The 23,748-nt window shown below is 43.8% G+C and overlaps 1 protein-coding gene across 1 annotated transcript in view; it reads right to left on the bottom strand.

The window, feature by feature from the left end:
* The window catches only part of atrn (attractin), a 193,302-nt gene that overhangs the window by 95,815 nt on the left and 73,739 nt on the right, over positions 1–23,748 (bottom strand). Inside the window, exons 11-15 of the mRNA XM_084182443.1 lie at positions 15,758–15,842; positions 10,588–10,811; positions 6,881–7,002; positions 6,316–6,454; positions 2,275–2,456 (exon numbers count right to left, since the gene is read on the bottom strand). Coding sequence (XP_084038569.1) covers positions 2,275–2,456; positions 6,316–6,454; positions 6,881–7,002; positions 10,588–10,811; positions 15,758–15,842 — 752 coding nt within the window. The remainder of the gene's footprint in view (positions 1–2,274; positions 2,457–6,315; positions 6,455–6,880; positions 7,003–10,587; positions 10,812–15,757; positions 15,843–23,748) is intronic.

The following is a 23,748-nucleotide window of genomic DNA, read 5'->3' as shown; positions in this document are numbered from 1 at the left end:
TTATATAGTTATATATATATAGTTATATAGTTATATAGTATAGTTATATAGTATAGTTATAGTTATATAGTTATATAGTTATTTAGTTAGTTATATATATAGTTATATATATAGTATACAATTATATAGTTATATAGTATAGTTATATAGTATAGTTATATAGTTATATAGTATAGTTATATAGTATAGTTATATAGTATAGTTATATAGTTATATAGTATAGTTATATAGTTATAAAGTATAGTTATATAGTATAGTTATATAGTTATATATATATATAGTTATATAGTATAGTTATATATATATAGTTATATAGTATAGTTATATAGTATAGTTATATAGTATAGTTATATAGTATAGTTATATATATATAGTTATATAGTTATATAGTATAGTTATATAGTTATTTAGTTAGTTATATATATAGTTATAGTTATATATATAGTATACAGTTATATAGTTATATAGTATAGTTATATAGTTATATAGTAATATAGTTATATAGTAATATAGTTATATAGTATAGTTATATAGTATAGTTATATAGTATAGTTATATAGTTATATATATATATATATATAGTTATATAGTTATATAGTATAGTTATATAGTTATATAGTATAGTTATATAGTATACAGTGAGGGGAAAAAAGTATTTGATCCCCTGCTGATTTTGTACGTTTGCCCACTGACAAAGTCATGATCAGTCTATAATTTTAATGGTAGGTTTATTTGAACAGTGAGAGACAGAATAACAACAACAAAATCCAGAAAAACGCATGTCAAAAATGTTATAAATTGATTTGCATTTTAATGAGGGAATTAAGTATTTGACCCCTCTGCAAAACATGACTTAGTACTTGGTGTCAAAACCCTTGTTGGCAATCACAGAGGTCAGACGTTTCTTGTAGTTGGCCACCAGGTTTGCACACATCTCAGGAGGGATTTTGTCCCACTCCTCTTTGCAGATCTTCTCCAAATCATTAAGGTTTCGAGGCTGACGTTTGGCAACTCGAACCTTCAGCTCCCTCCACAGATTTTCTATGGGATTAAGGTCTGGAGACTGGCTAGGCCACTCCAGGACCTTAATGTGCTTCTTCTTGAGCCACTCCTTTGTTACCTTGGCCGTGTGTTTTGGGTTATTGTCATGCTGGAATACCCATCCACGACCCATTTTCAATGCCCTGGCTGAGGGAAGGAGGATCTCACCCAAGATTTGACGGTACATGGCCCCGTCCATCGTCCCTTTGATGCAGTGAAGTTGTCCTGTCCCCTTAGCAGAAAAACACCCCCAAAGCATAATGTTTCCACCTCCATGTTTGACGGTGGGGATGGTGTTCTTGGGGTCATAGGCAGCATTCCTCCTAACATGGCGAGTTGAGTTGATGCCAAAGAGCTCCATTTTGGTCTCATCTGACCACAACACTTTCACCCAGTTCTCCTCTGAATCATTCAGATGTTCATTGGCAAACTTCAGACGGCCCTGTATATGTGCTTTCTTGAGCAGGGGAACCTTGTGGGCGCTACAGGATTTCAGTCCTTCACGGCATAGTGTGTTACCAATTGTTTTCTTGGTGACTATTGTCCCAGCTGCCTTGAGATCATTGACAAGATCCTCCCGTGTAGTTCTGGGCTGATTCCTCACCGTTCTCATGATCATTGCAACTCCACGAGATGAGATCTTGCATGGAGCCCCAGGCCGAGGGAGATTGACAGTTATTTTGTTTCTTCCATTTGCGAATAATCGCAACAACTGTTGTCACCTTCTCACCAAGCTGCTTGGTGATGGTCTTGTAGCCCATTCCAGCCTTGTGTAGGTCTACAATCTTGTCCCTGACATCCTTGGAGAGCTCTTTGGTCTTGGCCATGGTGGAGAGTTTGGAATCTGATTGATTGACTGCTTCTGTGGACAGGTGTCTTTTATACAGGTAACAAACTGAGATTAGGAGCACTCCCTTTAAGAGTGTGCTCCTAATCTCAGCTCGTTACCTGTATAAAAGACACCTGGGAGCCAGAAATCTTTCTGATTGAGAGGGGGTCAAATAATTATTTCCCTCATTAAAATGCAAATCAATTTATAACATTTTTGACATGCGTTTTTCTGGATTTTGTTGTTGTTATTCTGTCTCTCACTGTTCAAATAAACCTACCATTAAAATTATAGACTGATCATGTCTTTGTCAGTGGGAAAACGTACAAAATCAGCAGGGGATCAAATACTTTTTCCCCTCACTGTATGTTGTAATATATTGTAACTATAGTGACCTTGCTCACCAGAACGTTCATGATCTGCAGCTCTTTAAGGACGAAGTCCACCTTCTTCTGATTGGTCAACGAGGCCAGGACGGCATTGTGACCCCGACAGGTCAGCTTGGCGTTGTCGTACGAGTCCTTCGCTGTGATGAACTTCAGACACGAGTTACCCACCAGGTGCCAACTCTCACCACAAATATTCTCTGGAGGATGAAAGATACATTTGTATATATTATACAGACAGATAGATATCTACAGATAGAAATATATATTATACAGACAGATAGATATCTACAGATAGAAATATATATTACACAGACAGATAGATATCTACAGATATAAATATTCTCTGCAAGAAGACAAGACAGTTGGATGTTTTAAAGGGATACTTTGGGATTCTGTCAATGAGGCTCTTTATCTACTTCCCCAGAGTCAGATGAACTCGTGGATACCATGTTTATGTGTCTGTGTCCAGTATGAAGGAAGTTACAAGTAGTTTTGCGAGCCAACGCTAACTAGTTTTAGCACAATGACTGGAAGTCTATGGTATCTACTAGCGTGACTATGGGGAAGTAGCATCTCAAAGTATCCCTTTAAAACATCTAACGCTAACTGATAAGGACAACATACAAATCTGTAGATTATTGTTTTATTTTGTGATAGGTCCTTTTCTATGGTACAGAGTCTTCAGAAAGTATTCATACCCCTTGACTTATTCCACATTTTGTTATTACAGCCTGAATTCAAAATGGATTAAATAAATACAAAATCTCACCCATCTACACACAATACCCAATAATGACAAAGTGAAAACATGTTTTTAGAAATGTTTGCACATTTATTGAAAATGAAATACAGAAATATATTTTCACACACTTGAGTCAATACTTCGTAGAATCACCTTTGGCAGCGATTGCAGCTGTGAGTCTTTCTGGGTAAGTCTCTAAGAGCTTTCCACTCCTGGATTGTGCAACATTTGCCCATTATTCTTTTAAAGATTCTTCAAGCTCTGTCAAATTGGTTGTTGATCATTGCTAGACAACCATTTTCAAGTCTTGCCATAGATTTTCAAGCCGATTGAAGTCTAAACTTTAACTAGGCCGCTCAGGAACATTCACTGTCTTCTTGGTAAGCAACTCCAGTGTATATTTGGCCTTGTGTTATAGGTTATTGTCCTGCTGAAAGGTGCATTTGTCTCCCAGTGTCTGGTGGAAAGCAGACTGAACCAGGTTTTCCTCTAGGATTTTGCCTGAGCTTAGCTCTATTCCGTTTATTTTTAACCAAAAAAACTCCCTTAACGATGACAAGCATACCCATAACATGATGCAGCCACCACCATGCTTGAAAATATGAAGAGTGGTACTTAGTGATGTGTTGGATTTGCCCCAAACGTAACGCTTTGTATTCAGGAAAAAAAGTTAATTTCTTTGCCACATTTTTTGCAGTTTTACTTTAGTGCCTTGTTGTAAACAGGATGTATGTTTTTGAATATTTTTATTCTGTACAGGCTTCCTTCTTTTCACTCTGTCATTTAGGTTAGTATTGTGGAGTAACTACAATGTTGTTGATCCATCCTCAGTTTTCTCCTATCACAGCCATAACTCTTGTTACATGTTTTAGTCACCATGTCCTCATGGTGAAATCCCTGAGCGGTTTCCTTCCTCACCGGTAATTGAGTTAGGAAGGACGCCTGTATCTTTGTAGTGACTGGGTGTATTGATACAACATCCAAAGCCTAATTAATAACTTCACCATGCTCAAAGGGATATTCAGTGTCTGCTTTTTTAATTTTTACACATCTATGAATCTTTGCGAGGCATTGAAAAACATCCCTGGTCTTTGTGGTTGAATATGTGCTTGAAATTTACTCAATTGAGGGACCTTACAGATAATTGTATGTGTGTCATTTAAAAATCACGTTAAACACTATTATTGAAGCCTCCCGAGTGGCGCAGCGGTCTAAGGCACTGCATCGCAGTGCTTGAGGCGTCACTACAGACCCGGGTTCGATCCCAGGCTGTGTCACAGCGGGCTGTGACCGGGAGACCCATGAGGCGGCACACAATTGGCCCAGCGCAGTCCGGGTTAGGGGAGGGTTTGGCCAGCCGGGATTTCCTTGTCCCATTGTGCTCTAGCGACTCCTTGTGGCGGGCAGGGTGCCTGCACACTGACTTCGGTCGGCAGCTGGACGGTGTTTCCTCCGACACATTGGTGCGGCTTCCGGGTTAAGGGAGCAGTGTGTCAAGAAGCAGTGCGGCTTGGCAGGGTCGTGTTTCGGAGGACGCATGGCTCTCGACCTTCGCCTCTCCCGAGTCCGTAGGGGAGTTGCAGCGATGGGACAAGACTGCAACTGGGTGGTCCTCTGTAGCTCAGCTGGTAGAGCACGGCGCTTGTAACGCCAAGGTAGTGGGTTCTATCCCCGGGACCACACATACACAAAAATATATATATATATGCACGCATGACTGTAAGTCGCTTTGGATAAAAGTCCATGCAACTTATTACGTGACTTGTTAAGCACATTTCTACTCCTGAACTTATTTAGGCTTGCCATAACAAAGGGGTTGAATACTTATTGACTCAAGACATTTCAGCTTTTCATTTTTTATTAATTTAAAAAAGAACATCTTCAAAGAGAATTCCACTTTGACATTATGGGGTATTGTCTGTAGATCAGTGACACAAAATCTCAATTGAATCCATTTGAAATTCAGGCTCTAATACAACAACATGTGGAAAAAGTAAAGGAGTGTGAATGGAGGATACATCTAAGAAAAGCAGGAATTCCTGATTAATTAGGAATAATCACATCCCTGCAATGCACAGCACAATATACTGTTAAACACTAGCAAATCAGCAGAGCTTTGATGAACAGTAGTATACAGGAAAGGTTTTATATTACCAGGTAGAGAGATACACTTCTGGTCTCTTACCAGGTAGAGAGATACACTTCTGGTCTCTTACCAGGTAGAGAGATACACTTCTGGTCTCTTACCAGGTAGAGAGATACACTTCTGGTCTCTTACCAGGTAGAGAGATACACTTCTGGTCTCTTACCAGGTAGAGAGATACACTTCTGGTCTCTTACCAGGTAGAGAGATACACTTCTGGTCTCTTACCAGGTAGAGAGATACACTTCTGGTCTCTTACCAGGTAGAGAGATACACTTCTGGTCTCTTACCAGGTAGAGAGATACACTTCTGGTCTCTTACCAGGTAGAGAGATACACTTCTGGTCTCTTACCAGGTAGAGAGATACACTTCTGGTTTCTTACCTGGTAGAGCGATGCACTCCTGGTTTCTGGGTTCTTACCTGGTAGAGCGATGCACTCCTGGTTTCTGGGTTCTTACCTGGTAGAGCGATGCACTCCTGGTTTCTGGGTTCTTACCTGGTAGAGCGATGCACTCCTGGTTTCTGGGTTGTTTCTGGGTTCTTACCTGGTAGAGCGATGCACTCCTGGTTTCTGGGTTGTTTCTGGGTTCTTACCTGGTAGAGCGATGCACTCCTGGTTTCTGGGTTGTTTCTGGGTTCTTACCTGGTAGAGCGATGCACTCCTGGTTTCTGGGTTCTTACCTGGCAGAGCGATGCACTCCTGGTTTCTGGGTTCTTACCTGGTAGAGCGATGCACTCCTGGTTTCTGGGTTCTTACCTGGTAGAGCGATGCACTCCTGGTTTCTGGGTTCTTACCTGGTAGAGCGATGCACTCCTGGTTTCTGGGTTGTTTCTGGGTTCTTACCTGGTAGAGCGATGCACTCCTGGTTTCTGGGTTCTTACCTGGTAGAGCGATGCACTCCTGGTTTCTGGGTTCTTACCTGGTAGAGCGATGCACTCCTGGTTTCTGGGTTGTTTCTGGGTTCTTACCTGGTAGAGCGATGCACTCCTGGTTTCTGGGTTCTTACCTGGTAGAGCGATGCACTCCTGGTTTCTGGGTTCTTACCTGGTAGAGCGATGCACTCCTGGTTTCTGGGTTCTTACCTGGTAGAGCGATGCACTCCTGGTTTCTGGGTTGTTTCTGGGTTCTTACCTGGTAGAGCGATACACTCCTGGTTTCTGGGTTGTTACCTGGTAGAGCGATGCACTCCTGGTTCCGAGGTTCCCACTGGCAGTTCTGGTCCACACCACAGCTCTTACAGCTGGTCTTCTTGTTGCAGACGTATGATGGGTTGTCTTTGGGACAGACGTCATACTCCACTATGGCCCCCTGGGGTAGGAAGATACATTAACATACATGATGGGTTGTCTTTGGGACAGACGTCATACTCCACTATGGCCCCCTGGGGTAGGAAGACACATTAACATACATGATGGGTTGTCTTTGGGACAGACGTCATACTCCACTATGGCCCCCTGGGGTAGGAAGACACATTAACATACATGATGGGTTGTCTTTGGGACAGACGTCATACTCCACTATGGCCCCCTGGGGTAGGAAGACACATTAACATACATGAGTATTCCTGGATTTCCTGCTTACTCCCTCCTGATTCCAGGAATCATCCAATTTCTGAAAACCCCTGGGTATTTAGTGGAATTATGCAACAACTAGACATTGTGTAAAGTCCATCTAATCTAAATATAAAGTAATATAATGTAATGATAATGAGCGCAGCCCATTGCCCAGTCTTACCGAGACAGCCGTACAGTTTGAGCTCACGGAGACACACTGAACAGCACACCACTGGCAGCCGTTAGTATTGGCTGTACAGCTGTAGCAGTCAGTGTACTGGTCACAACGATCGTTGTCAACATCTACAATACAAATAAGAGAGTAATATTAGTACAGTAGTAGTCTAGTTACAGTACTTGTACATTATCCGTACAGTATTCTTACAGTATTAGTATAAATACATTATCCGTACAGTATTCTTACAGTATTAGTATAAATACATTATTCATACAGTTTTAGTATTCGTACAGGATTCGTATATATTTTTTTACTTTTACTGTTGAAAAGCAATATCCCAAGTATAAATACAGTAAAGTACACACACTAAAGGGTAAAACAAAAAAATAAATGTTTTGCAAAAATATTTCTTTTTTTTTTTTAAACACAACTGCAAACTTGAAGGAGCAGGGCATTCAAGGTGTTGGTCTGATGGAACTTGGAGACATCGTCAGCCCCTCCCCCCTTGCTGTAGGAACAATAGATAATTAAAGAGGAAGCCCCACCCCCCCTTGTGCCACGTCATGAGGATACCTGGACCACCTGTTGAGATGTACCTTTTGTTAAGTAAATCAGGTGTTAAATGAGGTGAAAAGGAGAGTGGAGCGCCACTTTAAACGTTGTTACTACCAGTGACTGTCTGTCCATTCTCTCTGCAGGGAAGATCTGGCTGGATAATGTGCAGTGTGGGTGTGGAGTGCCATGTAAAGGGGGTAATGGTTCAATCTACCCAACAACAAGAGAAAACGCTGAGGCTCTGTCTCTCCGTTTAGAGCTGATGTTTTTAATTACGCTTTTAGGTTCAAAACGGCCGCTAACAGCGTTTATCAGACTGAGCGTATAAAAGAAAGGTCTATCTACCTATAACTTCAACTCTCCTCCACAAGATAGTCCTTTCTTTACATACAAAGCCTGGTCTATCTACCTATAACTTCTACTCTCCTCCACAAGATAGACCAGGCTTTGTATGTAAAGAAAGGACTATCTTGTGGAGGAGAGTAGAAGTTATAGGTAGATAGTCCTTTCTTTACATACAAAGCCTGGTCTATCTTGTGGAGGAGAGTAGAAGTTATAGGTAGATAGTCCTTTCTTTACATACAAAGCCTGGTCTATCTTGTGGAGGAGAGTAGAAGTTATAGGTAGATAGTCCTTTCTTTACATACAAAGACTGGAATGACAAGACAGTGGCTGACAGCGCATCATCTGCTGCTGAACAACAGCGCTGCATCGTGTGGGTGGCGGAGTGATCTTCAAGAAAACTGCAGAAAATAGATCAGGTAAACGGCGAAGCACACAGCCATCTCCCTCCTCACACAGCTGCCAAACTGAGCATAGACCGCTGCTAAGCAATGAACAGAGAAAGCAGTTGCACTTGGCCAATTCAATTCCAGTAATTCATGAAATAATTATACATTTACTCTGACACCATTAACAGGTCAGCGACCCACTTTGGGTCACGACCCATTCTTTAAGAATGGCTGCTGGACTGTACTGCATTGTACACAGATATATATACTGCACTGTACACACAGATACAGTGCATTCGGAATGTATTCAGACCCCTTGACTTTTTCCACATTTTGTTATGTTACAGCCTTATTCTAAAATGGATTAAATTATTTATTTCCCTCATCAATCTACACACAATACCTCATAATGACAAAGTGAAAATATGTTGGTCCCAGATCTGGTTGAAGTTGGTTATAGTCTGGTCCCAGATCTGGTTGAAGTTGGTTATAGTCTGGTCCCAGATCTGGTTGTGTATCTTGCCAACTCCTATGGTCATTGCTGACATATGTGACTCGTTTCAGGAAACTAGGCGTATGCCGCGCGTCACAGGAGCGCCATTTGAACCTAAACTTTTTATTTTATTTTATCAAAATGCGTTTTTGGGCAGAACCTTCTGGAACATGTGAACTTTCATGTGCCTTAATAACACACTTGTATGCCATCTGTAAATTTGAATATAATTCTAAAATTACGAGCCTAGTTGGTTTAGCCATGGAAAAAGACAGCAAACTTCACGCTAGCCATGATTGGCTGCGATAATGAGTGGGCTGGACATGACGAGAGATGAGTTGGGATTGGTCTGCCATGTAGCATGCTACTGTCTATAACATGAGCTGGTCAGTATGTGTAGGTAATCCTTTCTAACGCAGCTTCTTTGAAAGATATCACGTAGTAGAACTGCATAAGTGTTGCTCTCCACTTTCTGGAGGACCGAGTTTTGAAATCAGTGGAATTAGAGTATGATAGCTAAAGACATGGAGTAAATTCTGGCGTTTGATTGTAAATATGCAGAAGGAGTCGAAAAGAGAACACAGAAGGCTCCGAATTACATCTTCAAACTAAGGGCAACCATGGCATCCGTGACAGAGAGGGAGAAGCGTCCATCCATGTATACGGGTAAGAAAGTCTAGCTAGCTATACTCAGATATTACACGTTTCTAATTTTGTCAGAAAGTCATTTTCCTTTCAAGTTAAAGTGTACTGTTAGCTAGCTAGCTAATGTTAGCTGGCTGACTAGCTAGCTAATGTTACATGTATGATCTGTGTAGTAATATTATTTGTATCTCAGAGCCATTTGCATTGCTAGTTATAGCCTAATGTTACCTAGCTAGCTAACACTGAACCTGGTTGGTTAGCTACCTGCAGATTCATGCAGGGTAGTAACGTTATGAGTTAGGATTATGGTTCATTGTTTAGCTAGCTAGCTACACGTCTAAACAAAAGACTCCACTATGCAAGTAACTATTTCAATAGAATGTTTATGATGTCACTGCGACAACTGTCGATAGACGTAGCTGATAAATTCGCTCTGGCTATCTACTCTTATTTCAGAGCACTCTAGTCTGAGTGTGCCAGAGCACAGAATAACTGACAAATTGACTAACGCTCAACACCCGTTGAATATGGCCAGTGTCAGTAAACGCTGACAAAAAAAAGTGTAATTAAATTGTTGCCAGCAGCACAGTTGCAGTCACCAACGCTCTGGATAACATGAAAACAGCCTAACCAGCTCTGCTAGGGCGAGTAAAATGGTCAGAGTGAGCTGTTCTCTCATTTGTGTCTGGAAGTAGCTAGCAAGCTAGCCAACGTTAGCCAGTTAGCTTGGGTGCTTGACTGCTGTTGTTAGGTCAGAACGCTTGGATCAACACTACTTGCGCTCCGAGAGCGAAACGCTCTGAATTTACAAAACGGCCAAGTTGACAACGCTCTGAGTTTACGAACGCCCAGAGCACACTCTGGCACTCCAGATTAAATTTACAAACACACCCGTAGTATAAACCAGCCTTTAGTCTTGAAATCTTTGGTTGTTTAGTATATAGCCTCACGTGAATCCTTAAAGAGATGGGTGGGGCTAAAGCTTAAAAGGGTGTGAACGATGCTGAATGGGTGTATACAAAGAAGAGCTCTCCAGTAGGTGTACCAAAATATTCAAGGGACATTTTCTCAAAAGTGAGGTTACAAGTTTATCAACTTTCAAAGCAGAATTACTTTCCCATTATTCCTCAACTGTAGTGTATGATATACCAGTTTCTAGCTCGGAGTCTCTACTTTTATCCCAATGTAAAAAACACAATCTTCAAATGTTGCTACATAAGACCGAATCGAGCCGGTCGGTCACATATGTGGAACTAGGCTAGTGGTTAGATTGACAGGTCACCTACATATTCTGGTTCCACAGGAGGCCAGGGCGGTCTGCTCCTTAAGGGGTCCAGGGTTGGAGTCCCAGGGCAGGCAGGAGCCCAGGTGAGCGTTCCAGAGGCAGTGAACCCCCGGCCAGGCCGTGACACAGGCAGCAGCGCTGGGAGCACTGGAGCAGCTGGCTGGCGTATAGATCAGGACATCACTCAACAACAGGCTGTTGAACCCCCCAAACACATACATCACACTGTAGGAGTGAGAGACGGAGGGAGGAGAAGGGAGGGAGGGAGGAGAAGGGAGGGGGGAGGGAGGAGAAGGGAGGAGAGGTGGAAAGAAAGATAAGACACATGAAAGAAAGAACAGACATAGTTCCCTTAGCGCTGGTTGTGAGAGTCTCTCTCCCTCTCCTCCCCAATTTAAGGGCTTTATCATCATGGGAAACGTATCTTTATCGTCATGGGAAACGTATCTTTACGTTGCCAAAGCAAGTGAAATAGATAATAAACAAAAGTGAATGAAACAAACACATTCTTTACAGTAAACATTACACTCACAAAAGTTAAAAATTAATAAAATACATTTCAAGTGTCATTATCTCTCTATCTTTCTCTCTCTCCTCTCTCAATTCAATAGACTTTATTGACATGTCAAGTAAAATTACTTACATTGTCAAAGTATACATATAACAAAAATGTTGGGACCAACAGCAATAATAATAGTAGTAGTGGAAATGGGATTACCATTAACAGCAACTACAACAACAATATTAATGAGAATAACAATACATTAAAGCAATAGTAGTCGACCAGTCTCAACATGACTGAGAAGACACATTACATGGTATGAAATGATGTCTCTTTGTCTGTCTGTCTCTGTCTCACTTCTCTCTCCCCTCCTCAATTCCCATCTCTCCCCTCCTCAACCCTCACCTCTCCCCTCCTCAACCCTCATCTCTCCCCTCATCTCTCATCTCTCCCCTCCTCAACCCTCATCTCTCCCCTCCTCAACCCTCATCTCTCCCCTCCTCAACCCTCATCTCTCCCCTCATCTCTCCCCTCCTCAACCCTCATCTCTCCCCTCCTCAACCCTCATCTCTCCCCTCCTCAACCCTCATCTCTCCCCTCCTCAACCCTCATCTCTCCCCTCCTCAACCCTCATCTCTCCCCTCATCTCTCCCCTCCTCAACCCTCATCTCTCCCCTCCTCAACCCTCATCTCTCCCCTCATCTCTCATCTCTCCCCTCCTCAACCCTCATCTCTCCCCTCCTCAACCCTCATCTCTCCCCTCCTCAACCCTCATCTCTCCCCTCATCTCTCCCCTCCTCAACCCTCATCTCTCCCCTCCTCAACCCTCATCTCTCCCCTCATCTCTCCCCTCCTCAACCCTCATCTCTCCCCTCATCTCTCCCCTCCTCAACCTTCATCTCTCCCCTCCTCAACCCTCATCTCTCCCCTCCTCAACCCTCATCTCTCCCCTCCTCAATCCCCATCTCTCCCCTCCTCAACCTTCATCTCTCCCCTCCTCAACCCTCATCTCTCCCCTCCTCAATTCCCATCTCTCCCCTCCTCAACCCTCACCTCTCCCCCCTCAACCCTCATCTCTCCCCTCCTCAACCCTCACCTCTCCCCTCCTCAATCCTCATCTCTCCCCTCCTCAACCCTCATCTCTCCCCTCCTCAACGCTCATCTCTCCCCTCATCTCTCCCCTCCTCAACCCTCACCTCTCCCCTCCTCAACCCTCATCTCTCCCCTCCTCAATCCCCATCTCTCCCCTCCTCAACCCTCACCTCTCCCCTCACCTCTCCCCTCCTCAACCTTCATCTCTCCCCTCCTCAACCCTCACCCCTCAACCCTCATCTCTCCCCTCCTCAATCCTCATCTCTCCCCTCCTCAACCCTCATCTCTCCCCTCCTCAACCCTCATCTCTCCCCTCCTCAACCTTCATCTCTCCCCTCCTCTCCCCTCCTCAACTCTCATCTCTCCCCTCCTCAACCCTCATCTCTCCCCTCCTCAACCCTCATCTCTCCCCTCCTCAATCCCCATCTCTCCCCTCCTCAAACCTCATCTCTCCCCTCATCTCTCCCCTCCTCAACCCTCATCTCTCCCCTCCTCAACCCTCATCTCTCCCCTCCTCAACCCTCATCTCTCCCCTCCTCAACCCTCATCTCTCCCCTCATCTCTCCCCTCCTCAACCCTTATCTCTCCCCTCATCTCTCCCCTCCTCAACCCTTATCTCTCCCCTCATCTCTCCCCTCCTCAACCCTTATCTCTCCCCTCATCTCTCCCCTCCTCAACCCTCATCTCTCCCCTCCTCAACCCTCATCTCTCCCCTCCTCAACCCTCATCTCTCCCCTCCTCAACCTTCACCTCTCCCCTCCTCAACCCTCATCTCTCCCCTCCTCAACCCTCATCTCTCCCCTCCTCAACCCTCATCTCTCCCCTCCTCAACCTTCACCTCTCCCCTCCTCAACCCTCATCTCTCCCCTCCTCAACCCTCACCTATCCCCTCCTGCTGGGAAGGGATCAGAACACCCATAAGGAGTAGCAGGTTGACGTTCTAACACACGCCTGTTGTTCTCAAACAGCTCAATAACGAATCATCAGGTTGTCCCAGCTATTACCCTGCTGACTGAACAACTAGGTATTAGCTGTTATTACATGGGCAGACTAAAGACATCCCATACTCATCACAACTAGGTATTAGCTGTTATTACATGGGCAGACTAAAAACATCCCATACTCATCACAACTAGGTCTTAGCTGTTATTACATGGGCAGACTAAAAACATCCCATACTCATCACAACTAGGTATTAGCTGTTATTACATGGGCAGACTAAAAACATCCCATACTCATCACAACTAGGTATTAGCTGTTATTACATGGGCAGACTAAAAACATCCCATACTCATCACAACTAGGTCTTAGCTGTTATTACATGGGCAGACTAAAAACATCCCATACTCATCACAACTAGGTCTTAGCTGTTATTACATGGGCAGACTAAAGACATCCCATACTCATCACAACTAGGTCTTAGCTGTTATTACATGGGCAGACTAAAAACATCCCATACTCATCACAACTAGGTCTTAGCTGTTATTACATGGGCAGACTAAAGACATCCCATACTCATCACAACTAGGTCTTAGCTGTTATTACATGGGCAGACTAAAGACATCCCATACTCATCACAACTAGGTCTTAGCTGTTATTACATGGGCAGACTAAAAACATCCCTTACTCATCACAACTAGGTCTTAGCTGTTATTACATGGGCAGACTAAAGACATCCCATACTCATCACAACTAGGTATTAGCTGTTCTTACATGGGCAGAATAAAAACATCCCATACTCATCACAACTAGGTCTTAGCTGTTATTACATGGGCAGACTAAAAACATCCCATACTCATCTCTGTAATCTCATGAACCTTGGATAAAACTGTGGCACTGATTACTGTAACTCATTCATAGACGCTAACTACCTTTAACGCCTATTGACGGTAGTATCTTCTGGCCGGGGGAGTTTTGTTCTGAATGTTAAAACACATCGCTTACGGTTTTGGAAACAAAGGATCTTTCATGACAGCAAGAAATAATAATAATCCTTTTTTTTTTTTTTAAAGGTTATAGTGTTAGTGTTCCATGTTACATGGCTTGTTTACGGAAAACAGAGGCGTGCCTGTGCTAATTACCCATCTGCATCGCAACAGAGGCGTGCCTGTGCTAATTACCCATCTGCATCGCAACAGAGGCGTGCCTGTGCTAATTACCCATCTGCATCGCAACAGAGGCGTGCCTGTGCTAATTACCCATCTGCATCGCAACAGAGGCGTGCCTGTGCTAATTACCCATCTGCATCGCAACAGAGGCGTGCCTGTGCTAATTACCCATCTGCATCGCAACAGAGGCGTGCCTGTGCTAATTACCCATCTGCATCGCAACAAAGGCGTGCCTGTGCTAATTACCCATCTGCATCGCCCAACACCTGTGTGTAAACAGAAGCGTGTTGTCACTGAAAAATACTGTTGGCTGCAACTGTGATAAAGCCGGTTAAAACAGTAAGTGTAAGATTTTGATGTGATATGAAAGTAGAGGTCTTCGTTTCTAGAACCATACCACAATTCAGAATTGATTGACGTTTAGATGGAGTATTTGGCTGTTTTGGTTTCCAGAGCCACTTCACCTCTAAACAAAACATGTCCCTGGACTATATGGAGTAACGTTGGGCTCCTTTAGTCCATTATTGGGTTACGGATACTGAAGCAGACTGTCTCTGTACCTGTCACTGGATACTGAAGCAGACAGTGTCTCTCTACCTGTCACTGGATACTGAAGCAGACAGTGTCTCTCTACCTGTCACTGGACACTGAAGCAGACAGTGTCTCTCTACCTGTCACTGGATACTGAAGCAGACAGTGTCTCTCTACCTGTCACTGGATACTGAAGCAGACTGTCTCTCTACCTGTCACTGGATACTGAAGCAGACAGTGTCTCTCTACCTGTCACTGGATACTGAAGCAGACTGTCTCTCTACCTGTCACTGGATACTGAAGCAGACTCTGTACCTGTCACTGGATACTGAAGCAGACAGTGTCTCTCTACCTGTCACTGGATACTGAAGCAGACAGTGTCTCTCTACCTGTCACTGGATACTGAAGCAGACAGTGTCTCTGTACCTGTCACTAGATACTGAAGCAGACAGTGTCTCTGTACCTGTCACTGGATACTGAAGTAGACAGTGTCTCTCTAGCTGTCACTGGATACTGAAGCAGACAGTGTCTCTCTACCCGTCACTGGATACTGAAGCAGACAGTGTCTCTCTACCTGTCACTGGATACTGAAGCAGACAGTGTCTCTCTACCTGTCACTGGATACTGAAGCAGACAGTGTCTCTCTAGCTGTCACTGGATACTGAAGCAGACAGTGTCTCTCTACCTGTCACTGGATACTGAAGCAGACTGTCTCTCTACCTGTCACTGGATACTGAAGCAGACTGTCTCTCTACCTGTCACTGGATACTGAAGCAGACAGTGTCTCTCTACCTGTCACTGGATACTGAAGCAGACAGTGTCTCTCTAGCTGTCACTGGATACTGAAGCAGACAGTGTCTCTCTACCTGTCACTGGATACTGAAGCAGACTGTCTCTCTACCTGTCACTGGATACTGAAGCAGACAGTGTCTCTCTACCTGTCACTGTAGACGGCCGAGTGTCCGAAGCGGTTGACATCATGGTGGAGGTCTGGTCTGGACAGCACTGACCACTCATCACATGCTGTTTAGAGAGGGAGAGAGAGAAACGTTTACATTGACAGGTTTCTACATCTGTTTGTTGTTACATGCTCTGACCAGCAATGTGTTACAGTTAGACAGGGTTAGACTGGGTTAGGATTAGACTGGGTTAGACTGGGTTAGGATTAGACAGGGTTAGACTGGGTTAGGATTAGACTGGGTTAGACTGGGTTAGGATTAGACTGGGTTAGACTGGGTTAGGGTTAGACGGGGTTAGACTGGGTTAGGGTTAGACTGGGTTAGACTGGGTTAGGGTTAGACAGGGTTAGGGTTAGACTGGGTTAGGGTTAGACTGGGTTAGACTGGGTTAGGGTTAGACTGGGTTAGGGTTAGACAGGGTTAGGGTTAGACAGGGTTAGGGTTAGACTGGGTTAGGGTTAGACAGGGTTAGGGTTAGACAGGGTTAGGGTTAGACTGGGTTAGACTGGGTTAGGGTTAGACTGGGTTAGACTGGGTTAGGGTTAGACTGGGTTAGGGTTAGACTGGGTTAGGGTTAGACTGGGTTAGACTGGGTTAGGGTTAGACTGGGTTAGACTGGGTTAGGGTTAGACTGGGTTAGACTGGGTTAGGGTTAGACTGGGTTAGGGTTAGACTGGGTTAGGGTTAGACTGGGTTAGGGTTAGACTGGGTTAGACTGGGTTAGTGTTAGACTGGGTTAGGGTTAGACAGGGTTATACTGGGTTAGGGTTAGACTGGGTTAGGGTTAGACTGGGTTAGGGTTAGACTGGGTTATACTGGGTTAGGGTTAGACTGGGTTATACTGGGTTAGACTGGGTTAGGGTTAGACTGGGTTAGACTGGGTTAGGGTTATACTGGGTTAGACTGTGTTAGGGTTAGACAGGGTTAGGGTTAGACTGGGTTAATGTTAGACAGGGTTAGACTGGGTTAGGGTTAGACAGGGTTAGACTGGGTTAGGGTTAGACTGGGTTAGGGTTAGACTGGGTTAGGGTTAGACAGGATTATAATGGGTTAGGGTTAGACTGGGTTAGACTGGGTTAGGGTTAGACAGGATTATACTGGGTTAGGATTAGACTGGGTTAGGGTTAGACAGGGTTAGACTGGGTTAGGGTTAGACGGGGTTAGACTGGGTTAGGGTTAGACAGGGTTAGACTGGGTTAGGGTTAGACTGGGTTAGACTGGGTTAGGGTTAGACGGGGTTAGACTGGGTTAGGGTTAGACAGGGTTAGACTGGGTTACACTGGGTTAGGGTTAGACAGGGTTATACTGGGTTAGGGTTAGACTGGGTTAGGGTTAGACAGGGTTATACTGGGTTAGGGTTAGACTGGGTTATACTGGGTTAGACTGGGTTAGGGTTAGACTGGGTTAGACTGGGTTAGGGTTATACTGGGTTAGACTGTGTTAGGGTTAGACAGGGTTAGACTGGGTTAGGGTTAGACAGGGTTAGACTGGGTTAGGGTTAGACGGGGTTAGACTGGGTTAGGGTTAGACAGGGTTAGACTGGGTTAGGGTTAGACGGGGTTAGACTGGGTTAGGGTTAGACGGGGTTAGACTGGGTTAGGGTTAGACGGGGTTAGACAGGGTTAGGGTTAGACAGGGTTAGGGTTAGACAGGGTTAGACTGGGTTAGGGTTAGACTGGGTTAGGGTTAGACTGGGTTAGGGTTAGACAGGGTTAGGGTTAGACTGGGTTAGACTGGGTTAGGGTTAGACAGGATTATACTGGGTTAGGATTAGACTGGGTTAGACTGGGTTAGGGTTAGACTGGGTTACACTGGGTTACACTGGGTTACACTGGGTTAGGGTTAGACAGGGTTAGACTGGGTTAGGGTTAGACAGGGTTATACTGGGTTAGGGTTAGACTGGGTTATACTGGGTTAGACTGGGTTAGGGTTAGACTGGGTTAATGTTAGACAGGGTTAGACTGGGTTAGGGTTAGACTGGGTTAGACTGGGTTAGGGTTAGACTGGGTTATACTGGGTTAGACTGGGTTAGGGTTAGATTGTGTTAGGATTAGACGATTGGTTTCCAAACCTTTTTTGTCCACAACCCCATTTTGATATCTGAAAATTCACGCGACCTCAACCATGTGAAAATGTTTACTTTCTTATTTGGGGCTATGACAGCCAACTGCAAATTAGTCTCACAATGTCTCTTATCTCACCACCACTAATGAGATGATGTATTGATGCATGACACGTCGGAGCGTCTCAAAGTCAGGGGGCGTGGTCGACAGTGCCCGCCTCATCTCTGCAGTCACATCCAACCTGGATCGATATTTGGTTTTAATGCAGACGAGAGCACTGAATCTAGCTTCACATCGATATGAGCTGGCGGAGGGCACCATGAGCTGTAATGCTCTGAGGGAGACGGCAGGGTATTCCCTTTGAATCCCGAACCAAAACTCCTCCGTAATGACCCGTGAATGATTTGTCTGCAGCATTCAGTCACATGACAGCTCGAAAGGCCGCACTTGACTGTGGCACTTCAATCAATCCGATTCAAGCGCAACAGTCAAGTGTGGCCTTTTCCCAGGATCTAAGGGCACTCTGGTTGATTTTATAGAGCAGATGGCCACATTATTACAGCACGACTTGGAGAATGATGATCTGCAACAGACGGCACATTCAGTACCTGGGCCTTTCTAGACCTTATTAACTGTCCAGAGTAGACCCACTACTGATCCAAATAGAATGAAACATTCAAATCACAGGGCTTTTGCCATTATTCAAATGGCATTTCACTGCAGCCTAGGGTAGGCTAGAATGTTGTACTCATTTGAAAAAAAAAATGCAATTATTCATTGTATTGTGGTGTTGTAGGCTAGTCTAGTTAGGCTAATTGTATTGTGGTGTTGTAGTCTATGTAGGATAATTGTATTGTGGCGTTGTAGGCTAGTCTAGTTAGGCTAATTGTATTGTGGTGTTGTAGTCTAGTTAGGCTAATTGTATTGTGGTGTTGTAGGCTAGTCTAGTTAGGCTAATTGTATTGTGGTGTTGCAGGCTAGTCTAGTTAGGCTAATTGTATTGTGGTGTTGCAGGCTAGTCTAGTTAGGCTAATTGTATTGTGGTGTTGTAGGCTAGTCTAGTTAGGCTAATTGTATTGTGGTGTTGTAGGCTAGTCTAGTTAGGCTAATTGTATTGTGGTGTTGCAGGCTAGTCTAGTTAGGCTAATTGTATTGTGGTGTTGCAGGCTAGTCTAGTTAGGCTAATTGTATTGTGGTGTTGTAGGCTAGTCTAGTTAGGCTAATTGTATTGTGGTGTTGTAGGCTAGTCTAGTTAGGCTAATTGTATTGTGGTGTTGTAGGCTAGTCTAGTTAGGCTAATTGTATTGTGTTCTTGTAGGCTAGTCTATGTAGGATTATTGTATTGTGGTGTTGTAGGCTAGTCTATGTAGGATTATTGTATTGTGGTGTTGTAGGCTAGTCTATGTAGGATAATTGTATTGTCCCTAAACCAGATCAATAGGGGAGCTTTTGGAGCGGTGTCTCATGTCTTCACCTGACCTCTCCGCTGTCTATCAGATATTACTATTTGTTCTTGTGGATTCATATTGAAAATTGGAGCAGCTTTGAATTATTTCATGTGTAGTATGATTGCTAGTAAACCTAATGCAGATCTGGACAAATGATCCACCTACCAACTATGAATGGTGGATAGAGGGCAGGGTAGACAGTTAGACTGGTAGACTATATTATCACTATGAATGGTGGATAGAGGGCAGGGTAGACAGTTAGACTGGTAGACTATATTATCACTATGAATGGTGGATAGAGGGCAGGGTAGACAGACTGGTAGACTATATTATCACTATGAATGGTGGATAGAGGGCAGGGTAGACAGACTGGTAGACTATATTATCACTATGAATGGTGGATAGAGGGCAGGGTAGACAGACTGGTAGACTATATTATCACTATGAATGGTGGATAGAGGGCAGGGTAGACAGATAGACTGGTAGACTATATTATCACTATGAATGGTGGATAGAGGGCAGGGTAGACAGTTAGACTGGTAGACTATATTATCACTATGAATGGTGGATAGAGGGCAGGGTAGACAGTTAGACTGGTAGACTATATTATCACTATGAATGGTGGATAGAGGGCAGGATAGACAGTTAGACTGGTAGACTATATTATCACTATGAATGGTGGATAGAGGGCAGGGTAGACAGACTGGTAGACTATATTATCACTATGAATGGTGGATAGAGGACAGGGTAGACAGACTGGTAGACTATATTATCACTATGAATGGTGGATAGAGGACAGGGTAGACAGACTGGTAGACTATATTATCTCTATGAATGGTGGATAGAGGGCAGGATAGACAGTTAGACTGGTAGACTATATTATCACTATGAATGGTGGATAGAGGGCAGGGTAGACAGACTGGTAGACTATATTATCACTATGAATGGTGGATAGAGGGCAGGGTAGACAGTTAGACTGGTAGACTATATTATCACTATGAATGGTGGATAGAGGACAGGGTAGACAGACTGGTAGACTATATTATCACTATGAATGGTGGATAGAGGGCAGGGTAGACAGTTAGACTGGTAGACTATATTATCACTATGAATGGTGGATAGAGGACAGGGTAGACAGACTGGTAGACTATATTATCACTATGAATGGTGGATAGAGGGCAGGATAGACAGTTAGACTGGTAGACTATATTATCACTATGAATGGTGGATAGAGGGCAGGGTAGACAGTTAGACTGGTAGACTATATTATCACTATGAATGGTGGATAGAGGGCAGGATAGACAGACTGGTAGACTATATTATCACTATGAATGGTGGATAGAGGGCAGGGTAGACAGTTAGACTGGTAGACTATATTATCACTATGAATGGTGGATAGAGGGCAGGGTAGACAGACTGGTAGACTATATTATCACTATGAATGGTGGATAGAGGGCAGGGTAGACAGTTAGACTGGTAGACTATATTATCACTATGAATGGTGGATAGAGGGCAGGGTAGACAGACTGGTAGACTATATTATCACTATGAATGGTGGATAGAGGGCAGGGTAGACAGTTAGACTGGTAGACTATATTATCACTATGAATGGTGGATAGAGGACAGGGTAGACAGACTGGTAGACTATATTATCACTATGAATACTCCCGAGTGGCGCAGTGGTCTAAGGCACTGCATCGCAGTGCTAGCTGTGCCACTAGAGATCCTGGTTCGAATCCAGACTCTGTCATAGCCGGCCGCGACCGGGAGACGCATGGGGCGGCGCGCAATTGGCCCAGCGTCGTCCAGGGTAGGGGAGGGAATGGCCGGCAGGGATGTAGCTCAGTTGATAGAGCATTGCGTTAGCAACGCCAGGGTTGTGGGTTCGATTCCCACAGGGGGTATGAAAAAAAACAAGTATAATAATAATGTGACTAAACTGTAAGTCGCTCTGGATAAGAGCGTCTGCTAAATGTAATGAATGGTGGATAGAGGGCAGGATAGACAGACTGGTAGACTATATTATCACTATGAATGGTGGATAGAGGACAGGGTAGACAGTTAGACTGGTAGACTATATTATCACTATGAATGGTGGATAGAGGGCAGGATAGACAGTTAGACTGGTAGACTATATTATCACTATGAATGGTGGATAGAGGGCAGGGTAGACAGTTAGACTGGTAGACTATATTATCACTATGAATGGTGGATAGAGGGCAGGGTAGACAGTTAGACTGGTAGACTATATTATCACTATGAATGGTGGATAGAGGGCAGGGTAGACAGTTAGACTGGTAGACTATATTATCACTATGAATGGTGGATAGAGGGCAGGGTAGACAGTTAGACTGGTAGACTATATTATCACTATGAATGGTGGATAGAGGGCAGGGTAGACAGTTAGACTGGTAGACTATATTATCACTATGAATGGTGGATAGAGGGCAGGGTAGACAGACTGGTAGACTATATTATCACTATGAATGGTGGATAGAGGGCAGGACAGTTAGACTGGTAGACTATATTATCACTATGAATGGTGGATAGAGGGCAGGGTAGACAGTTAGACTGGTAGACTATATTATCACTATGAATGGTGGATAGAGGGCAGGGTAGACAGACTGGTAGACTATATTATCACTATGAATGGTGGATAGAGGGCAGGACAGTTAGACTGGTAGACTATATTATCACTATGAATGGTGGATAGAGGGCAGGACAGTTAGACTGGTAGACTATATTATCACTATGAATGGTGGATAGAGGGCAGGATAGACAGTTAGACTGGTAGACTATATTATCACTATGAATGGTGGATAGAGGGCAGGGTAGACAGACTGGTAGACTATATTATCACTATGAATGGTGGATAGAGGGCAGGGTAGACAGTTAGACTGGTAGACTATATTATCACTATGAATGGTGGATAGAGGGCAGGGTAGACAGACTGGTAGACTATATTATCACTATGAATGGTGGATAGAGGGCAGGGTAGACAGATAGACTGGTAGACTATATTATCACTATGAATGGTGGATAGAGGACAGGGTAGACAGACTGGTAGACTATATTATCACTATGAATGGTGGATAGAGGGCAGGGTAGACAGACTGGTAGACTATATTATCACTATGAATGGTGGATAGAGGGCAGGGTAGACAGATAGACTGGTAGACTATATTATCACTATGAATGGTGGATAGAGGGCAGGATAGACAGTTAGACTGGTAGACTATATTATCACTATGAATGGTGGATAGAGGGCAGGGTAGACAGTTAGACTGGTAGACTATATTATCACTATGAATGGTGGATAGAGGGCAGGGTAGACAGTTAGACTGGTAGACTATATTATCACTATGAATGGTGGATAGAGGGCAGGGTAGACAGTTAGACTGGTAGACTATATTATCACTATGAATGGTGGATAGAGGGCAGGGTAGACAGTTAGACTGGTAGACTATATTATCACTATGAATGGTGGATAGAGGGCAGGGTAGACAGTTAGACTGGTAGACTATATTATCACTATGAATGGTGGATAGAGGGCAGGGTAGACAGTTAGACTGGTAGACTATATTATCACTATGAATGGTGGATAGAGGGCAGGATAGACAGTTAGACTGGTAGACTATATTATCACTATGAATGGTGGATAGAGGGCAGGGTAGACAGTTAGACTGGTAGACTATATTATCACTATGAATGGTGGATAGAGGGCAGGGTAGACAGACTGGTAGACTATATTATCACTATGAATGGTGGATAGAGGGCAGGGTAGACAGTTAGACTGGTAGACTATATTATCACTATGAATGGTGGATAGAGGGCAGGGTAGACAGACTGGTAGACTATATTATCACTATGAATGGTGGATAGAGGGCAGGGTAGACAGACTGGTAGACTATATTATCACTATGAATGGTGGATAGAGGGCAGGATAGACAGTTAGACTGGTGGACTATATTATCACTATGAATGGTGGATAGAGGGCAGGGTAGACAGACTGGTAGACTATATTATCACTATGAATGGTGGATAGAGGACAGGGTAGACAGACTGGTAGACTATATTATCACTATGAATGGTGGATAGAGGGCAGGGTAGACAGATAGACTGGTAGACTATATTATCACTATGAATGGTGGATAGAGGGCAGGGTAAACAGTTAGACTGGTAGACTATATTATCACTATGAATGGTGGATAGAGGGCAGGATAGACAGTTAGACTGGTAGACTATATTATCACTATGAATGGTGGATAGAGGGCAGGGTAGACAGACTGGTAGACTATATTATCACTATGAATGGTGGATAGAGGGCAGGATAGACAGTTAGACTGGTAGACTATATTATCACTATGAATGGTGGATAGAGGGCAGGGTAAACAGTTAGACTGGTAGACTATATTATCACTATGAATGGTGGATAGAGGGCAGGGTAGACAGACTGGTA

Source organism: Coregonus lavaretus (genome assembly GCF_964263955.1).
Source record: "Coregonus lavaretus genome assembly, chromosome: 18".
Lineage (NCBI taxonomy): Eukaryota > Metazoa > Chordata > Actinopteri > Salmoniformes > Salmonidae > Coregonus > Coregonus lavaretus.
The sequence above is the reverse complement of the archived record's forward strand: the minus strand, read 5'-3'. Positions and strand labels throughout refer to the sequence as shown.